The 20,925-nt window shown below is 40.8% G+C and overlaps 1 protein-coding gene across 6 annotated transcripts in view; it reads right to left on the bottom strand.

Annotated features, from left to right (window-relative positions):
- SLC37A1 (solute carrier family 37 member 1) overlaps positions 1-20,925 on the bottom strand; it is a 38,489-nt gene extending 17,564 nt beyond the window's left edge. Inside the window, exons 1-11 of one of the 6 annotated variants that reach the window (XM_018084224.2) lie at positions 20,483-20,925; positions 17,301-17,578; positions 15,612-15,693; positions 14,645-14,771; positions 12,718-12,796; positions 11,758-11,893; positions 10,122-10,198; positions 8,122-8,288; positions 7,135-7,172; positions 3,268-3,306; positions 1,144-1,227 (exon numbers count right to left, since the gene is read on the bottom strand). In XM_018084224.2, coding sequence (XP_017939713.1) covers positions 1,144-1,227; positions 3,268-3,306; positions 7,135-7,172; positions 8,122-8,288; positions 10,122-10,198; positions 11,758-11,893; positions 12,718-12,796; positions 14,645-14,771; positions 15,612-15,693; positions 17,301-17,356 — 885 coding nt within the window. In that variant the 5' untranslated portion in view covers positions 17,357-17,578; positions 20,483-20,925. Of the gene's footprint in view, positions 1-1,143; positions 1,228-3,267; positions 3,307-7,134; positions 7,173-8,121; positions 8,289-10,121; positions 10,199-11,757; positions 11,894-12,717; positions 12,797-14,644; positions 14,772-15,611; positions 15,694-17,300; positions 17,579-20,060; positions 20,134-20,482 lie in introns of those variants that run through there. The other 5 variants (XM_018084221.2, XM_018084222.2, XM_018084223.1 and 2 more) reach the window with 5 other exon arrangements.

Raw genomic sequence — 20,925 nt, 5'->3', positions numbered from 1 at the left:
TGCTCAGAGAAGCTGTGGCTGCTCCACCCTTGGAAGTGTCCAAGGCCAGGCTGGAAGGGGCTCTGAGCAACCTGGGATAGTGGAAGGTGTCCCTGCCCATGGCAGGGGGTTGGAATGAGATGATCTTTAAGGTCCCTTCCAACACAAACCATTCTCAACCATGATTCTAAGTCATGATGTCAGAGCTAAAATACAGTCACCTGTTGATATTCTTATATCTCTCCCCTTATCTTCCAGCTGGTTGGGAAATAATCCTGACAAATGGTTTCTGGGCTGGAGACTGTTCTTAAGCAGCTGGAAACGAAAATGAAGAATTCAGTCCAGAGGGAGTGGAAGCTGGGCTGATCAAAATGATGAGTGAAGTGCTGCCTCAGCAAAAATTTCAAAACCTTTTTACCACCACTGATTATTGTACCCTGTGAATACTCATTACTATTCTATGGGCAAAGGATGAATGGAACAGGAAGTTTCTATTTTCCTGGAAAAGTCTGAAAGAAGTTGGAAAAAAAGTTATCCTCTCAGGATACAATGTGCCAAGTGTACTGAATACAAATACAAAATTTCAAATGGAAATTTTCAGTTAATGTCCATCACAAGATAAAATATCTTTTTCCTCATCAACCGGCAAGTCCAAAATTCAGTGTCTGCTGAGAATTACCAGCCCTTAAGGTTGCAAGTTTTAAGCAAGATTTTTCTGAATAATTGCTCATTTTCAGAAATATCCATCTCCATGCATAATCTTGGAAGTACATAAAACTGCTGCATTCAAAAGGGAAAGAAGTGAGACTGCAAAGACAGGACAAACACGATACATGTAGTTTAAATATTTCAGGTGGGCTATCTCAGAAATATTTTTCAGTGCACTGCTGGAATTGTGTCAAGATTACAAGAAAAGACCAACTGAGTGAGCATGCCATCTCATTCAGCTCTGTTAGCAGCATTTATGTCAGGAAATGAGCAGTATTTATGTCAGGTAATGCTTAGTTCCCTCGTCTGAAATTACATTTGTGTATGAAGATGGAAGGAGATTTCAGCATCATAAAAGGAGGAGTAATCTTCACCAACAGTAAATCTACTGTAAATGTTCCACATGAGCCTTAGGAAGCCTTCTACGCTATTTTACAACAGTATGTTATATTTTACCTGAAGTTTGCCATTTTCCTTAGCATTTAAGGTCGGCATCTGGATTCTGCACCGAGATGTACCATTCAGGAAGGTTTTAGAACTCTGAAAAACAAAACAAAACAACTCCATACCTCTGTTGCTTGTTTTTTGAAAGATGACATTAGTGTCAACCATTTCTCTGCGACAAGTTTTTGTGCATTGTAACATAAGCATAACCCCAAATGGAACATCTTTGATTTAATGACTGTGCATTTTGAGTTCTCAAAGTTCTTAAGCAGACCTATGGCAACGTACACAAAATGCAATCACAAATTTATCTGGAGGCTAATTTCATGCTGGTTTTAGATAGAAGCCAGCACCCTGACTTCAGAGCACAGTCATGCCATTCTTAACATCTTTGGTTGCTTTTTTCTCCACTGAAATTACTGACATTACAAACAGTTTTTTTCTCATAAGCAGATGATCCCAGCAGCAACCACAGGAGTTGATTTGTTTCAGGAAAACCTTGGTTCTTCACTTTCCTATCCCTTTAAGATTAAAGTTTATCCCTATAGATTATATTCTGCAGCATTATATTCTTTTAACCCAGAAATGGACTTGTGGACAGGAGTGTTAATGAAGAGCCTGAGCAGCTCCAGCACGTCCAGCAGAAAAATCAAGGCAATAAAGCTACATTTTAGGTACTTAGATGGACCTGCTTTTTATACTTATTTATCTACAAGTGAATTAGTGTAACAGTTCACAACAAAATTGCACTTCATGGAAAACAATTCTGTGATCTTTGGCCTAAAAAGGTTTACCAGGGACATTAAGGTTTGTCTGCTCAATTAAATATACAGCTTTAAAGGAGATTTGCAGCCAGGTATGGACAACCTATTGCTAAGACCAAAAGAAGCATTGTGCACACCTCACGTGTGAGATGATTTTTAAGTGTCTAATCACACACTTGATGCCACATTAAAAAAAAACCAACCAAAAAAACCCAAAATAAAACAATAAAACCCACCACAAACTCTGCCCCAAATAACGCACCCCAACCCCTTGAGCTCACCATCATGAATGAAAAAAGAATGCAGATCCTCCCTGAACATTCTAATTCCAAATTAATCACTGGGTTATTCTTCCCCAACAAAAATACAAGGATATGTAATGCAGTACTCCTTAGGCAAACTGCCATTCATCACTCAAATCCTTCTAAGAAGGCAAAAAACTTTTGAGGATAAACTGAAGTATTGCTGCTGCTCAGTACAGAGCTGAGGCAGCAGCAGTCTTGGGCACAAATTCCTCAAAATAAACCAACAACACTCAAGCCCCTAAGGGTCTGATAAAACAGATTTTTAAATTTTATCTTACAGAAAAATCTGGCTCTTGTCAAAAATGTGATCTACAATGATCCACAGGGAAGAAAACCCATTACCTAGAGACAAGTCATCTACATCTTTAATCAGCAGCTCAGTACAGGAAAAATGAATGGCTTTTTCATTTGACTGTCAAAAAGTAAGATTTACTGTGGTAAGGGGAAAATGTCTGGGGAAAAGGACTAGACTGAGAGGCTGCACATTTAATACTTGGACTTATTTCTCCTTTTCAGAAGACAAAAATTGCAGCATGGTAATTCTTAAGTGCACAAGCACTTTGCAACAGGAGTTTAAGAGAGCTAAGTTTCCTGGGAATGCAAAGTCAAGAAAAAGGAAGTTCCTAGAGCATTAAGACAGGTCTGAATGAACAGTATGTAACTATGGGGGGAAAAAAAACTCCAGGGAGAAAATGAGAAGCAATAAAACCAGTTCTAAATCACCACATTACCCAAATGCTGTTAAACCTCCTCTTTAACTTTCATGATGGAAGTGCACCAATGCTGAATAAATCACACTGGCTTCTCACTTTCATTTGTCACAGCTACAGCCATTCAGAAAGTCAAAGATTAAGCCTCCAGTGTGGGGATTTAAAAACCCTTCATTGCACTCAAGTGTTTACTTGGAAACAAATTTCAGATTGATAAATCAGAGCCAAGATGAATACAAGCAAACGAAGCACAGCCCAGGAAACCAGTGGATAAAGAATAAGAACCACACATTCAGGGCTCTGTGCCTGCCTTGCCTTCTGTGATTTTGGACAACTCAATGAAATCAGATTACTCACCACTACAAACTCGGTAGAAATACTGGGCTCACGATCACGCTGCAAATAAACAGTAGACCAAATTCATCCAGGATAGTGATATCACACAGAGAGGAACCTGACCTCTGGATCTCAATATAAATCTACACTAAAGTCCTTCCCTCAAGCTCAGCATTTATTTTAGTGGTGCTTAAATTTAACTGGCCTCATTTTTCCACAGTGAGGTTTGGTTTTTAGCACCAGCCAGCAGAGCTGCCTGCACCTAACCAAGGCATCTGTCAAAAATTACCTACTGCAGCCTGATGAGAAGAACAAGTGTGAATGTTTCTTTAGTGTCTCAAAAAAAAAAAAAAAAGAAAAAAAAAAGATTTCTGACCATTTGCAAAAACACAAACGTTGTTCAGGTTGACACTGAAATGACCAAGCAAAAAAAGGTCAGCAAGCATTTTATGCCTGACAACTTCCAACCCTTGTACAACATAGTTGAAATATTCTGTTCTCAGTATTAACACAGTCTTTTACTACATGAACCTTCCTTCAATTAGCAATCAGTTTTCTTTACAGTCAGACACTGTCATTAGCACACCTGCATTTGGAGGAGATTGTGAACTTCTCCTCTGACCTTATTAATTTCCCTAATTCCTAAAACCACCCTCCTGCAGTGAACAGAAGCTGTGAGCTTAAATCCATTCACTAAGGATGTGGAATCCTTGCAGACCACACAGGTCCGAAGAGAAGTATTTGAGCAGTTCAAATAGGATACAGTTTCCCAAGACAGTGGTGAATCTTAATCTGAAAAGGGTTCAAGGCAGGTGGGGAAGTATTTTTATAAACCTCCCACAAGATTTCCAGATGGGAAACGGGAACAGGGAAGGAAGAAGTGATGCCTTTAGCTCTGGAGGGCAAGGTTTCCAGGAAAACTGAAGGTCAAATGCATCTCATGCAACAAGACTGTTCCTGGAGCAGGGATCCTGCTGGTGCCCTAAAGAAGATGAGGCCAAATGCTAGTCCTTTTCTGGGACTGAGGGAAAAGGTGGTGAATAGAAGGGGGCAAAAGCTCCTAAAATGCTAATTTTTTGTTAGAAATATCACTGCAAACAGATATTCAATGTCGAAATTTTCCATACCAGCTCCTTGAGACATATGAGCAATATACTGTGCAGAGCTCTTTAGTTGTGCTTTCCAGCCAAAGTGTATTTGAAACAAATGACAAACATTTACTTCCACGAGGCTTAACAGCAAATTCTGTAAACATGAGGCTCTAGGTGCTCCTGAACTCCATAAAAGTTAAGGAAAAAAAAAAAGACACTCCTAACAGGAGGCAATGAGAGTCACTTAAAATACTCTCATACTTGACAGAAGTTACCTTTGAGAAATGAAAGAGAATTAAATGAAAAATAGAGAACGTACTGTGATCCCACCTTATCTCACAGTAACAAACTAAGAACAGGAGTTCCCCAGACCACTGAAAGTATTCAGAAGATTTATCAGGAGTAGTTCATATGAGGAGGAGAAAACATTATCTGGTAAAGAAGAGATAACAGACTAAAAACATTACCTTCAGTTACTATTCAAGAGCATTTAAAATGTAAAAAAAAAATAAAAATCTATCTGAAAATATTGGAGGAGGGTGGTAAAGAACCAGCAATCATCCCTGTACAACCTACTTGTGAGACTTGCAAATAACAGGCATAGTTCACATGTATAGATAATTTCCATCTGGGATTCCCTTGGGACCTTCCCTCTGACATTTCCCCCAACAGCCCTGATTTGCTCTCAAACCTGGGAAACCCTATGACCTTCTCTGCCAATCATCCCTACTATTCTTCCAAAGAAACAGGTGAAAACATGGCAGACCAGATTGCCCACAGGTTCCTGGAAGCCAAAGGAAAAGAAGGCTGGGGCAAGAGCTGCTCTAGGTTGTGGTTACAGCAGAGACAAACACATACCAGAGCCTTAGGGAACATGAAACAAGATGAACCTCTAAATACACTCCTAAACAAAACCTGGCTATGAAAGATATTCTGTTATGAGAAGTTATGCACAGCTGGTCTTCCCAATGCTCTCTTTTCTGTTCCCTTTCCTTGCTTTTTATTTTTCTCTCATTCTATTTCGACTGCCTCCCTCTTCTTGGGTCACAGCTACGTGAGGCAAGAAAGGAAACAATCATCTTCTCATTTTAATTAAATATTTCCAAGGCACATCTTTCTGCCATTGACACGACTTCCTACAATACTTAATTTTGAGCACATAAAACATCCTGTGAACTTTTGTTTCAAAAGCACTGAGCAAATATCTTGGTAACAGAGCTTAACCACTTACAACCTACTTCTAGTGTTGGAACCATCTTATAGTAGGTACTTGGAAGAGAAAGCTTTCCTTTTAGAAACAATTTAAATAGTTATGAGTTTTGCTGCCACAATGGCACACAAAAACATACATACAACGTTCAGCAACCCAAAAAAAGCTTAAGACATTTGCACACACACATTTCAATCCTGCTTCAACAACGTCTTAAGAGGTCAATCTCTGATGTGGACTTTCAAACCACCGTGCCAGGAGAGTCACATCTTCCCTTGAAGTATAAGCTCTCATGCAAGATGCACTTGATGCCAGTGAAGCATGGGATCAATGCATTCTAAAACCTCCCAAACATTGACGTATAAACAGCTTCTCCATCCTCAAGGATTTCAAATTTTAGCAGGCCAGCCCTAAGCAATTTGATCCTATGTCAAATTTAGACCTGCTGTGAGCAGAGGATAGAACCACAGAATCCCAGAATGGTCTGGGTTGGAAGGGAACAAAGATCATCCAGTTCCAAACCCCTGCCATGGGCAAAGACACCTTCCACTATCCCAGGTTGCTCAGAGGTCCATCCAACTTGGCCTTGAACACTTTCAGGGATGGGGCATCCACAACTTCTCTAGGCAACCTGTGCCAGGGTCTCACAACTCTCACAGGGAAGAATTTCTTCCCAATATCTAATCTAAATCTGCTCTCTTCCAGTTTAAAACCATTCCTCCTTGTTCTGTTCCTACATGCTCTTGTAAATATTCTCTCTTCCATCCTTCTTGTAGGCTTCTACAATGTTCAGAGGTCCTGATTCAATCTAAATTATTCTGGGATGCCACAAAAACTAAAGCATCCATCTGTCATATGATTCATACAACTTAGCACAGATTTTTTTTCTCTCTCCTTTTCACATTTCTTCATTAATTTGAGTTTTAGACAAATAAATGCCACATTATATCACGGCTAAACTCACTGTCACAAACTGAATGACTGCTCCAATCTCTTCAATTCAGCTTTATATCCATCCCTTGCTTTTCCCTACCCATGTGCTCCTACTGTCCCTTCCTCTATCCAAGGGAACATCCCACCACCCATCCCAAGCCCACAGACACATGCTTCCTTGACCCTGTGTCAGCAGAAGGGCTGTTTGCTCTTTCTGCAAAGCCTCATACAGGGTTCCCAGTGAGACCCTTCCCAGGATACAGCTGGCAGCAATCTCACTATGCCATACCTAAGCAAGGGAGGCAACAGCAGGAGATGGAACAAAATGCCATGAAAATGCCCATGAAGACCAGAGGAAAGAAAGGAAACTCAAGAAAAAAAAAAAAAGAGATGGACACTTTTTCCTGTTTTACTATCATAAGATCATCTATTCCAAAACTTTATTTAAAACAAATTAATTCACCTCTTGATTCATTTGCTTTGAGAGAAAATAAGGTCCTGGTTTATCAGTGAAGCACAGACAAATCATTCCCTCAAGAACAGGATCAGTTATAACAGCCTGGCACGAAAGAGCCATACAGACTGATTTCCAGAACTACCCTAATAAACGTGTATTAGGAGGCAAAAATCAAAACAGAAAAAGCATTCACTTACACTGGATGGTGTGCAGGAGCAACTTACATCCTTAGGATCTGAAATACAACACCACATATAGTTAACAGTGAAAAGAAGCCTCTTAAAACACTTTCAAACAGTGTTATTTACTGACAACAAAGCAACAGTACAAACAACAAGGGCTATTTTGGCAGTCCTGCTCTTTACAAGAATTCTAGTTATCTCTGCAGAACTCTCTACTTGCTGAGATGGGACAGTTATAGTATAAAATAAGCATTCATATCTCTGAGTCTTCATAGGGACAAGATGGGGCATTCTTCTTTAACTTCTAATTTAAAGTGTCACAACCTGCTCTACCAGTTGACTTCTGTATTTCACAGCACAGAAGATGGATGGCATGGGTTGAATGGTAGCACAGAACATACACTGCAGCCAGGTGGGACGTTCTGCTAAGATACACTTGAACAACTTATCAGGACTGGGAACTAATAACAGGGTGGTGGACTCAATTCTGAAGTGTACTGGAGTCATTCTGGGCAACAGAGCTGGGGAAGGGTCTGGAGAAGAAGCCATGAGGAGCAGCTGAGGGAGGTGGGGGAGCTCAGCTTGGAGAAAAGGAGGCTCAAGGGGGACCCTCTTGCTCTCTGCAACCTCCTGACAGGAGGGTGGAACCAGGGAGGGGGTCAGGCTTTGCTCCCAGGGAACAAGGGACAGGATGAGAGGAAACGGCCTCAAGCTGTGCCAGGGGAGGTTCAGGTTGGACATCAGGAAGAATTTCTTCATGGAAAGGGTTGTCAGGCATCAGAAGGGGCTGCCCATGGAGGTGGTGGAGTCCCCATCCCCGGAGATATTCAAGGAACAACTGGACATGCCACTCAGTGCTCTGGTCCAGCTAACAAGGTGGTGATTGATCAAAAGCTGGACTTGATCTTAGTGGTCTTTTCCAACCTATATTATTCTTAAGCAGCTGGTGTTCCTCACCCATAATGAGAGCCCCCCATGGTTCTGTCCCTCTGAAGCACTCACGTTCAATGAGAAACAGGAAGCAAACAATCCCCATCACAGCGACGATGACTCCGGGCACCACGAAGGAGAGACCCCAGCACGTGGACACCCAGTAAGCAGCAATTAAGGATCCCAAGATATTTCCCACTGAAGTGTGTGAATTCCAGATTCCCATGATCAAACCTCTCCTGCATTAAAAAAAAAACAAAACCAAAACCAAACAACAACCCACAAACTTTTATTATTACAAGCATTACTGGATTGAGAGAAGTTTATCAAAAATAGCTGTTCATCTGTGCTGTTACTGAAATATTTCAATATTTGCAGTCTTATGGTTCTTTAACTGATCGTTTCTCTATGCTACAGTCTCCATCTGGCAATTTCAAGGCACCTAAATATTAATAAAAGTGTTGTAAAATACTTCTCTGTGCATTGCAGAACTCATCCTGCATTTAATGGCATTTAAAGACACCATTAGGGCTTGCATGTTTCTAGACAGAGTTTTTTTGATTTAAACAAGTATGCAGATGTTGTGTAGCATGTGGACATGAAGTCTGATGCTTTTGGGAATGAAAATCCTCCTGCAAACACATTGCCCTGATAATCTGATGCTTTCAGGACATGGTAGACTTATCATGCAGAAGAAAACAACCTGTACAGGATATGTGGAGCAAATTCAGTATTTTCTGGTCACATTCTGGACTTGTTGGGCACTAGCAGAAGATGACACCTGTGCAAGCTTGGCTAACACACACACATCAGGCTGCTGTCTGCCTGGAAATCCCAGATTAGCTCCAGCTCAGCTAATGTAAACCACAAAAATCCTACTGAAGTCATGACAGCAGGGTGTTTTTTTTTCCCTTCCTTGTTATTCCACATGGGAAAACTGCCTTGTCCTCAGCAGTTTATGTGGAGCAACCTAACTTGAACAAGGCCCAGTCTTTTCCTTGGGCTAAAGATCTAACAGGTCTGCCCACATTTTCATGGAATTTGTGGAAAAATGAGAACAAGAACCAGAACACTGACATTCAAACAAGAGCCCTACCCACCAGTCCACTCTGTGGCCTCCTTAAAGTAAAGGCTGCTGCTTTTGTGCAAAGGAAAGCCTGAATAAATGTATTTATTTTGCAGACTCACCAATTTTGTTCAGTACTGTATGACATTTATTCTCTGCATTCTGTAACATTCACCTAAAAGGCTGCAGGGACTACAGAAAACCACCTGAACCTACATTTTCACAACTATGCTGTGATTTTATATAGAAAGCATATATTTAACTGTTGTATATCCTTCTCTGGAACTGACAGACCATAATGCTCTTTTATGGTATTTATCTACAAAGGATGGTACTGCAGTAGCATTATTATGTGCTACATCCACCAACCATTATCAGAGCCAGTGGATTTACCATGCAGCTCTTGCAAAATTTATGGAAAACTACTGTATGGTGGTATGACAAAATAAACATTAGAAGTGACCTCTGTGCAGGATTAAGATAAAAAACCCAAATAGACGATTTAAAGAAAAGTGACAAAAAGAAAGGTTAAATCAGCTGCCATACGTATTTTCCTTTTTAAATTGAATTTTTAAGTTTATGTAAGTGTGTTAGAAAAAAGGATATTGGACAGATACTTTTTACAGTTACACCCTGACAACTGTTTTGAAACACAAATGAAAACATGGGAAATTCCACATTTAAAATGGCATAATAACAGCCTGCACTGAAAGTAGTTTTAGACTGTTAATATTTGCAATGATTATTCTAATTCAATTCTGAAATATTTCATCTGAAAAACTAGGTGTCAGACTAAAGAGCTACCAGAGAACATTGGTTTGACATGAGGGAGAACATTTCAAACCCATATACAAACTAATTAGTGTAACAAAGGAAGCAAGTTCTACTTAGCTGCTTTTTCATCCCCCAAAAACACAGAAGCAGAAAAAGATATTTAAATTGGCTGTATTGCAGCCCAGAATGTATTGATCTGTACTTCCAAAAGTCTGGATAACATATGATTTACCTTCCTTTTCCAAACCAGTTGCCAATACATGTAACGACACTCGGCCAGCCAGTAGTTTGCACCAACCCATTTGCTATCTGAAAGTATATAAAAATTATAATAAATAAACATACCCTATAATAAGTCAGGCTCCTACACAATCCCTGCCGAGTGCTGCAGTGGGAAAAGGAAGCCCTCACAAATGCTCTGAATTTAGAAATTTAGCGGGGAGGTTTGAAAGTGATATTTTTTCCCCAAGAATAATCAAGTTACAATGTTTTGCAGAGATTCTTCCCTGTACCTACATCCTCACAATTATTTTATGATTTAAATCACAGACTGTTGTCATTCAATCACAATGCTCACCAAAACTCACACTGCACTGAGAAGTGAATTCTCCACACTCAAAGAGCAACACAGAAAACTTCACAGAATATTCTGAGTTGGAAGGGACCCACAAGGATCACTGAGTCCACCTCTAATGCTTATCTCAATCTGAGCATATGGCAAAGTGTGTTTGCAATCAAACAAAGTGGAAAAACAAAGAAAGCTTTAGGGGAGACTGGCTAACTTTGAACATTCACTTTAAAATGCTTAACAGACACCTGTAAATAAACTGAGAGGAGGAATTTAGCTTACTATTTCAGGCTGAAGTAGGAACTAGTTCAGCCTCCACATTGCAAAGATTATAACTTTAACTATCTCTAACCCTACTCTAGAATTACATCTTAATGCAAAGGTCACAGTACAGTAACTGTACAGTGGGCATCTGAACATGCAACAAAATCACCTCACTCTACCCCACAAAAAACAAGTAGGCTGGTGGTGCCAGACCACCCTTGGTACTCCAGGACTCACTGACCACATCCCACAGGGCATCATTGCTAGAGACAGTCAGCTTAACCCTAAAGGAGCCAGCTCGTGCCCTGGAAACCACCTGATCCAAGAAGGCTGGGGCAGGGACAGGGTTAAACAGATTAATTGGTGACATGGTTACACAAGCTTGCTGTGCCCAAGTTAGTACCTGTGCATGCCATGCTGCTCAGTGCCATGCAAAGGTGCCAGAGGAGAGAATCCTACTGCAATAACACACAGGAAGCAGCAGTGCCAAGGTGCAGACCTGCCCAAAACAGCTCAAGTGCTGACCATGTCCTGCTCCTGACCTAAAGTGCATTTCAGGTCAACAGCAAATATTCTTGTGACACCTGATTAGTGCTCTGAAAAAATCTCACACAATGAATCTCATTACATAAGCCACACCAGTGTGGGAGACTGTTCATCATTAGCAGTATAAATGTATTTTTCCCGCAGAGAAGGCCAGGATGAGTCACTCAGGTCTTGGCAGACTGACAAAAGTAAATAGGCTTGTTTTAAAACTCGCCCACATTTAAGCTTGCAAAGATTTGATCATTGATTTGACACAGGGTGAAACACACTAATTTGTTTTCAAAGATTTCTTTCGCTAGAAAAACACTTTTCAAAAATAAAACCTGGGGCTATCCACTCTGTCAGTTCTGCCTGTCATCACTGACAGTGTGTTCCAACATCCACACCCTCCCATCCAACCACTAATCACTGCGTGTGGCTGAGAAACACCCAACACAACACTGAACAGCACCACAGAAACTCTGGAGTGCTTAAATAACCTCGTGCCTACCTGGGCCATGATGTAAAACCACAGATTATGTATGTTATAGAAATAACCCAATCCAAACATGGCAGTGAAGAGCCCACTGGCGAGCATCCCGCCCGTCAGATAGTACCGGATCGGCAGCCGTTCTCCTATCAGTCCACTTGGAATGGGGAAGGAAATAAAGAGAAAGGACATAATTAAAAATGAGATCATACCCCCAGCCTTCACAAACAAAGAATATTTTATGTTGTTTAATTCTGACTGAGGAGAAACTTTACTGGTAAGTGCTGTTTGCCTTCACAGCAGCAAAGGAGCAATTTTTAGCACTTGACGGGGGAAAAACCCCAACAAACATTCCATGTTAATTAATTGCTAAGTTCTGACACCTGCACCACCATCTTTCAGGCAGATACTCACCTAGAGCACATTTACTTACAGAGTCATTTTCCAAATGACAGGTAAGGTGGGACATGTCTCCAGCCTTTTAAAGTGAGACTTGTCTCCCTTGCTAATAATTCTAGTCATGAGGGTTCTGGTTTTAATAAAAAGAAACATCTCCAAACAGCAGCTAATATTGCACACTGTAAGATTTGGTATTATTTTTAGGAGGTGTCTGCTTCCATCCTCTCACTCTAGAGAAAGCCAGGACAACCAGTTTAGTTTACAGGTTGGAGACTGATTGAGGACATATATTCCAGTGTATATTCCTTTGTGCTCCACAAGAAGCACAGACAGGCCAAGTTGGAAAGCATTCCTGCACAAGGCAGTCATGATGGATGCAAGTAAGAAGCAGCTTTCTATAGATCAACAGATATGATACCACTGGGACTTGGGATGATGTGGGTTTTGTTCCCCCTCAGCAACCTGTTTCTCACTCTCTTCACCAGAAACCTTTCCCATAAGGAATCACAATATCTCAGAAGTTGTGCAGCCTCATAAATTAACAGTAAGCAATAAAGCAGGTTTCCAAGAGAGTGTATTTACCTTAAATACATTCCAACTGCATATGCACACAAAAACGAGTAATCCAGCGCTCCCAGTAACTGTTTGTAGTTGTTCTTATCTAAGAATAATTTTCAAAACAAATTATCAGTTTAAATGTACTAATTAATTCCCAACCATTTTTACATATAAGAAGCAAAATGTTAGTGAACATGCACTGGCATTTAACTTTCAACAGGCGCTTTTACACTTAAGTACATGTTTTGCAAAACGTTTTATTTAATGAAAACATAAAAATAAATGGCTGTAACATATAACAAAAATATTGGTAGGCCCATGCTTAACTCCACCTTATTCAAAACAGCATTTTGGAAGAGAAGAAACACCAGCTATTAATAAGGTGCCCTTGTATGTCCTTCAACAAAAGAAAATCCCAACTGTGACTTGATTAAAAGTGGGAAGATGAGTTGCAAATGTGTGAGATACTAACAGTCAAAATGGCTAAAAAAATTCCATCATCACAGAGGTTTTTAAAGAATCAGTTTAATATGCTTTTTTTTTAATTGTTAAAGCCTTTTGCATTTCATTTTCCATCTATTCACAGAGCACAGAGTTTTGCTTAAAAAAACCCCAACGAACAGGGTTCTGCTCTGTAGAGCAAACAAGCATAATCACACCAAAATGGGACTTGCAGACAGGAGGGAGGGAGCAGAAGGGCCTCCACCCAGATGGAAATGCCAAGTCTACTCTCAGGAGACCTGAGCTCATACCAAGAAAGACAGTTTGTGTATTTATTTGCAAGGAGCCACAACTGCCACTGACTTTGAGCATGAAGTCACGGATACTGAAGCATTACTTCTTTCAGTGTCACTCCCAGCTTTCCCAGCTGTACTGCCTGAAAAAAACAGCCAAAAACCCAAGTCTAGAGTACCATCCCAAAGGGGCAGCTTGGTAGTAACCCATGTGTTCATGAAAAAGGAGGACACTGGAGCTCAGAAGTCTCCACAAGCAAAGCCAACCAGTGTTTCAGACAAGCAAACTCAGCCTCCCCTCGGTCCAGGGACAAGAAACACCAACCAAGTTTAACTACATCCCATCCAGTGGGACTAAATCATTTCAGCAGACCTTGCAACAGGCAGCTAGTACACTGGATTTTGTCCACAGAAAACCCAGAGCTCAGATCTTTAATTATCTTTGAACAGAGTAGCACCTTTTTTTTTTTAATTGCTAATTAAGGACTAATTAGAATGGATGGCTACACTGACTGAGGTGCACTGGCACACTGACAGAATGGACTATTCTACTTCACTGATGTTCCTGATAGTAATTAAAAGCATCAAGGAATGGTTCAAAGTTTCCCTGAAATTCAAATACAATTAAATTCAAATGTAATTGTTCAGTAGGCAAATATTAGTTTTCTATTTAAGTGAAAGGCCACGTCCATAAACTATTCAGTAAATTGTCAAGTCTATTCTGCAATGAAGTCTCCTCTTTTTCTTCATTAAAATGGAGAGAAAGATATTTCTTCCAGCAGATAAGGACTCTGAAAAGTTCTGATTTCGATAAACACCAAGTCAATTAATTTAAAGGGTTGCTGGACCTTGAATTAAATGAGTAGAAAATTATAATGATTTATTTTTTCACCCTTTTTTCCTTAATAGACACACTAAAGACAAATCCCATTTTCTGACTGAAAACTGCTCTACTGACACCATCTCGTAGCTGTAACAAGTAAAATAATGTCACCTGTTTAAGTGACTTTGAGCAGGAGAGACATCATAAGGTAGGTCACAACTTAACTTTCTTTGGAGAAACCAATTAGAGCGTGGAAAACAGAACACCCCTTCCATGCACATCTCCCCAGTACCTCCATATGTGAAGAAACAGCAAGAAGCAAATAATCTAATTATGAATATGAGCTCATTACTGGGAAAAACGGAAAACCAAAAAAAAAAAACCCAACCCTTACCAAATGGCTCCCAACCACACTGAGAGGCGTTAAATGGCTTTTTGAGAGGCTGAATCTGGGCAGCATATTCTTTGTAGGAGTCAAGCTCAACTTCATGTGAAGCAGCACAATGCTTATGCAGCTCTCCCTGGAATGGAAAGGACATTTGAAAATGGAAAAAAAACTCACTTGTGAGCTGGGGACTGTTAATTCCCATACAACAACAAACTTAACAAATCCAGACCGACGCGAACCTGTGTCAAACCCACCAAAATCAGGAACATTGTTAGCCATTATTAATTGCTTGGCATTTTGATGAGTGAAGCCACCACTACATGAAATAGTTAATCACATGGTTAGAAAAAACATTCTATAGTGAACCAGTGAACTGGTGTTTCTGACAGTGAACAGCTTTGAAATTCTGCAGTAACATCAGGTACTTTGCCCATTGTTACCATTTATATACAAGACAGCACTGGGGGATTTGATTTGAGTTTGGCAAGTTTTACAGGCTGAACATTAAACTAACAAACCTTGAATTATGGAATATTTTGCCACCAGCTTTACCAGAAACAGAGTCCCAAGTGTACAGACAACTATGATGATCAACAGTACTTGGAACACTCTTGTAAATGCCAAGGCAATGTTATCATGCTCAACTCATCAGTTATGAGCAACTTTTCTCAAAAATATCACTGCAAACCTCTCAAATACCTATAATTAGATTAAGACACATGAATTAAGTGTAGGCATAGCTGTGTCAAGTTCTAAGCCCAAAAACCAGACATACATGCAGTATTCTAGGTGTGGTCTCACTGAAGTTTATCAAGCAAATGTCACTGTGTACTGGCTTTATCAGTTTTTCATATTGAAGCCACTTCAAGTTAAAGTTTAACACTGCCTTTCACAATGGGAAATACTAAAAAGACAATGACTTCTGTGTTTGAGGAGCAGAAGGATGTTTAAACAAGGACAGAACCCTGCTTACCTTAACTATACTAATAGGTTTCCTTGATAAGTGGAAGCTGGCATACAGCAGGAAAGTGAGAGAGAAAATGAAGGCTCTATACCTACAATATAAAATAAAAAGTGTTTGAAAATTATTTTATTTAGATCTCCTTTTAGCACCAAGTTACACAAAAACATCTGCCTTGTTTGCAACCTTCCTTTGGGGGCTATTAAATGTCAGTTCAACATTAAACATACTGATAATCAGATTTCACACCTCACTATCTCACTGGGTTTTCTGGTATGATCAGGACATAAGTGATGGCTCTCTGAGTTGGCAGTTTGGATGTTGTGGGTTATTACTTCCTTGTTTTCTTACTGCTTTTAGGATTCTGCTTTACTTTTGCCCTCCTCTGTAACAACAGAAATCAGCTGTTTCCAGAGATGGACAGATAGAGCATCCTGGAACACATGAACATAATTAAGCAGGTTTGGGATTGGGAAGGAATTCTCCTTTGTGCCTCACTGGCATCCTCAGGTCTTTCTCTGCAGTTCAGCTGAATTAAAAGTGCATCCCAAAATCCCTGTCACTGCAAGCATTACACAAAGACAATAAGCTGATCTATTCTCTGCTCTACCTGCAGTTTCAGTTGTTTAAGGAGAGCACTTTGTGGAATTGTGCTTTTAACAATACACAGAGTCCAAGTGTATTTGCTGGTTCCTTCTGGCCTTGATCTTAAAATCAACATCAGGAAATAAAAGTACATATATAAATACAAATATCCGATGTCATACAGACTACTATGGTCCCTGATTTTTAAGTAACGTTTTTTAATAATTTTTTGCCTTACAAACTTTTCTATAATCCAGGCCTTGTTTTATAGTTCTGGTATATTGACAGAGACACTAGAAGAGTTATCCCACAAGCTGAATTACTCACTCTCACAACTGAAAACACAGTTTTCACTGAAAACACATATTTATTCCTCACAAGGAATAAAACTGAAATTACTTTGTTCCTGCTGCTATACTAAACACATGATAAAACTGCTCAAATGGCAAGTGCTTGGTCTTTCATTTGTTATTTTTTTTTCCACACACAACTGACTCAGTCTTCTATCTCAGAAAGGACATGAACTGATGTCACAAAACTTCCAGAATTAGTTTTCTTGAGCAAAGAGGATTTGATTTTGGTTCGGTTTTGTTGGGGGGTTTTGTGTTGGTTTTGGTTTTTTTGTGTTTCGTTGTTGTTGTTTGTTTGGGGTTTTTGTTTGGTTTGGGGGGTTTTGTTTGGTCTGGTGGGGTTTTTTTGTTTTGTTTGTTTGTTTTATTTTTGGGTTTGCTTTTTTTTAATATTACAGTAGCAAGAACTGAAACTGTAATTGTACAAGTCTATATTAAACATCAAATTATTGGGGAGAAAATACACTTCTGGTTAAGAAAAGAAAGCTTACCTTGAGCCACTCTTCCTACCTAAGAGCTTGAAAATAAAAATCTGAAATTTATCACTTAAATATAATTTTAAAAGGACAAAAGGCTAGTAAGGGTTTATTTGGGTTTCCCAACAAAGCACCTTACTTTTTAAATGTCATCAATATTTATTATACAACTGGCTATATTTTCTTCCTGTATATATTAAGCAATGAAAAAGCAAAAATAGAGCGGCGTGATCTTCCCGGATACAAATTCACACTGTCCACAAAGATCACCACCATACTTCAGGACTTACCACTGATCTCGTGAAAATGAAGTGATGAAACGAATCCCAGGAGGAAGCTGAGCCATCTACACTACGGCTGGCACCAAATTTTAGGTGACACAATTATGTACTTGTGACAGTGTTTTCTGTTCTTCTGAATGTGTAACGAAGACCCCCTCGAAGCCGTGGGATGGCAGGTAAAAAATGTGGAATATCTGCTGCTGAGCTGATCTCCCTGTAGGTTTTTAGTCTTACACCTTCAGTCTCGACGTGGCAAATCCTTCACTCTGCCTTTGTTAACTGCTGATCTTCAGATAAGAGAAGCCGATAAGTAAACAGTCTGATGGAGGATTTGTCGTATTTTCTAAGCATAACATTTGAATCAGCAATTATCTACTTCAGAGGCAAGTAATTACCATAACTAACCTTCCAGCCATCAAAAATGTAATGGAGAATTTTAAGCTGATATAAAAATAAATGCAGCCTTTTCTGAATTTTATCCCTATTAATGCATTTTGAGAACTCGGCATAGTACAAAGCAGCGGAGACACAAAGGGAAGATGCACGCAGAACTTGATCCAAAGCCAGCTGACATCAAAAAACACTTTGCTTTTGTCCCAGAATGGCTACAAGCAGACAATTCCCCAGCCCACAAAGATCTGTTTAAGCACATCAGAAACATTCATGAGCTTGCAATTAGTTCAAAAATGGCTGTAGTGTTTCCAGCTCCGAATAGAGACTCCTCCAGCTTGAGAGTGGGTGCTGCTGAACAATGCTGCCAGCAAGACTGGACTAGCACTCCCTTTTCCACCCCATTTCCCTGTCCCAGTGGCAGTGCTGCACAAAGCACCGCATCCTCAGAGAACTTGGAAAAGAAAATAAACAACTTTTTTCACCACCTGAGCTCCCTGCACCAGCACAAGGGGAGAAGGCAGGATCTCACGTGTCCATAACAGGAAGGGGAGAGAGAGACTCTGGCAGCATCAATTTAGTTTGGTTTAAAGTCTCAGAGTTTCTCCTGTTTGTTCAAACATGGGCTGAAGTCCCTCAACAAAACAAAAAAAAATGCACAATATCTTTACTGCAGGTACTGCACCTGAGAGCAGCTGCACTGTTAGTCGGCAGCAAGTCAGCCAACTGTTGAGGGCGATGACAAAAGGCACTGTAGGCAAAAGGTGTGACTGCAACTCACGCATGAAAACCCTCCCTGTGTGCTCACAGCAGAGCCACCCCAGCAGGATGTCAAGTTAAGACACCAGGGCCTGCAGCATAACCCCTACCACCCTCCTGGTAGCCCTGCTAGTGGGGCTAATGACAGCAAAAGCCACTGATGGGAAGTTGGTAGGATACAGGATCAGCTCTCCTGGTAAACAAAAGAAAATACACCTGCCAAGCAAGTAAACAGACCTGCCCAAGACCAAGGGTTGGTCTTAACATGAGATCATCTTCATTGCCCCATCTTATCACAGAAATCAAAACATCCTTCAACCAGATGAATGCCAACACCAAACAGGATCTGCTGTGTCCAAGCCAGCAACTTGAGAGCTTCACTACCCACATTGACTTTCTCCCCAGGAATGGAGGAAAACCCACCTCTTTCCAAACAGACTACCCCAACAGAAAATTAGGAGTCTGCTTCTCTATGCTAACACATTTTTGCCATAGCTTTATTTTCTCCAGTATCCTGGTTCAGTTTGACACCTCCCTCCCCTCGAAGTGAGCTGACTTGCTAATCTCGTTTGGCATGTTTCATCCCCCCACACCTCCCCAGCTCTGAATCAGTTGTGCAATTAATTAAACCCCGTAATCATTCCCACCCAACATGGGTTTCCTACCTCCTCTTTGAGATTGCAGAGGTTAGGGAAAGTGCAACCCTACACCCTCCTCCCCTCTTCCACTCCCAGATGCAGGTCCCTGATTCCCTCTGTGTCAGACCTTGCAGTTGTACAGCCACGGTTCAGGTGGCTGATTCATCAGAAAACCTGCCCTGAAATGCAGCTGATCCAACAGAGAATATTAATTCATTCTGTAGTCATAAAACTGCTACTTAGGATTAATCCAACGCAGCGGGAGCATAAAGGCAGGGACTGAAGGTGGGATTGCCCCTTCCAACCACAGCTGGCTAGTTAGGTCGGGGGGAACTCAATTTCAAAACAACAACTTGTCAGTAATCTGTGTTTGGTTGATAGCCCCAGTAGCAGAAGAAAGGTAAGAAGAAAAATAGGTTGGCACAAGCAGCCCCCAGCTGGAGGGAATTTTTCTTCCAGCAGCAACAAACCTATTTCAGGGTGATCCCAAACCCCACTTCTCTCTCACAGTTATCCCCAGACACCAAAATTATTATTTAACTGACCACACTAAGCAAGGTGACAGAAATATCTACTGGGAAAAAAAATGAGAAGCCAGCTGAGAACAAAAACCCGAGGTCAAACATCTCCTTAAATGGTTCTTTTAAAATATAATGGGACAAGGCAATTATCATCATAGCAAAGCAATTATTTAACAAGCTACTATTTAGCAGCTTTAGCCTAAGCAGGAAAAGGCTTCGCAGATCTTACAAAAGGTTTCAGTACTAAGTGGTCACACAAGGCTGCACATCTGTGCACCTGCTGCACAGATGGTACTCGCACCACCTCCCAGCAGTAAATCCCATCACCCGGATCCCAGTCACTTCCCAGCAAAGATGACTGGACTATAAGCAGCACAGAGAGGACTGCACTCGAACTCTATTTGACAGAGGTTGATTTCATTTTATGTACTGCAGGGAGGAACAGCTGAGTTCTCAATTACTTGTCAACAACTTATCTCTGCCTCCACGGATCCGTAAGTTCCTCTGACGTTCATGTGCTTTTTAATAAACAAATAGAACGTCCTCCACAAAAGCAATTTGTGGCAATAAAACTTGTGAAAACAGGTTATAAAGATCACATCCTGCCGTAGATTAAGCTAAATTTTAAAAGCCAAGCTATACTTCAGAAATTGCATTAATAGGGTACAACACATAACTGTTAGTTTGCCAATACATCATTTGTATTTCTGGTTTACTAATGAAGCTGAAGGACAATATCGAATTTAATCACTGAAACTGGCTTTAGGTTCTTTCATTTTCTGCAACTATTTCAGCCGACAGCCAAACAAACACTTCACTTCCTCCTTGCTGTACTGCAACCTATAAAGCGATATTCCAGTACTTAGTTTGAAACCATATTTACCTTCCAAAATTGGTATTGCTCCTTCAGGCTTCCCACTGGCTGAAACATTCCTCCCTGCTTCGGGAAAAGAGTCATCGGTGACCGGCCTTTCCCTCTGCAAACAGGGTAAACCCGGGATCAGCTGTGCTGGAGAGGCAGAGGGAAGGCAGGTCGTGCCTGGCCACGCACAGCTCCCCAGAGGGCAGAGATTAATTCAGTGTCTGCCAACAGCGGGTAACCAAACCCTCCTCGGGGTGTCCTCAAGGGCTCAAAACGCCTTCGCACACACGCAGGTCAAATGCACGTCGCGTTTAACGCCAGGCGGCTCCGCACCTGAGCCACAGCCTGCCAAACCCACCGCTCCGGGGCATTAAATGGCCATGTTCATTCTATTTAAGACACAAAAAAAACCCAGTTCATCCTGGCTTAGCCACAGAGGGGCACAGCCCCGGTGAGCACATCGT

Source organism: Manacus vitellinus, unplaced genomic scaffold, assembly GCF_001715985.3.
Source record: "Manacus vitellinus isolate BGI_N305 unplaced genomic scaffold, ASM171598v3 scaffold_7_pilon, whole genome shotgun sequence".
NCBI lineage: Eukaryota > Metazoa > Chordata > Aves > Passeriformes > Pipridae > Manacus > Manacus vitellinus.
The sequence above is the reverse complement of the archived record's forward strand: the minus strand, read 5'-3'. Positions and strand labels throughout refer to the sequence as shown.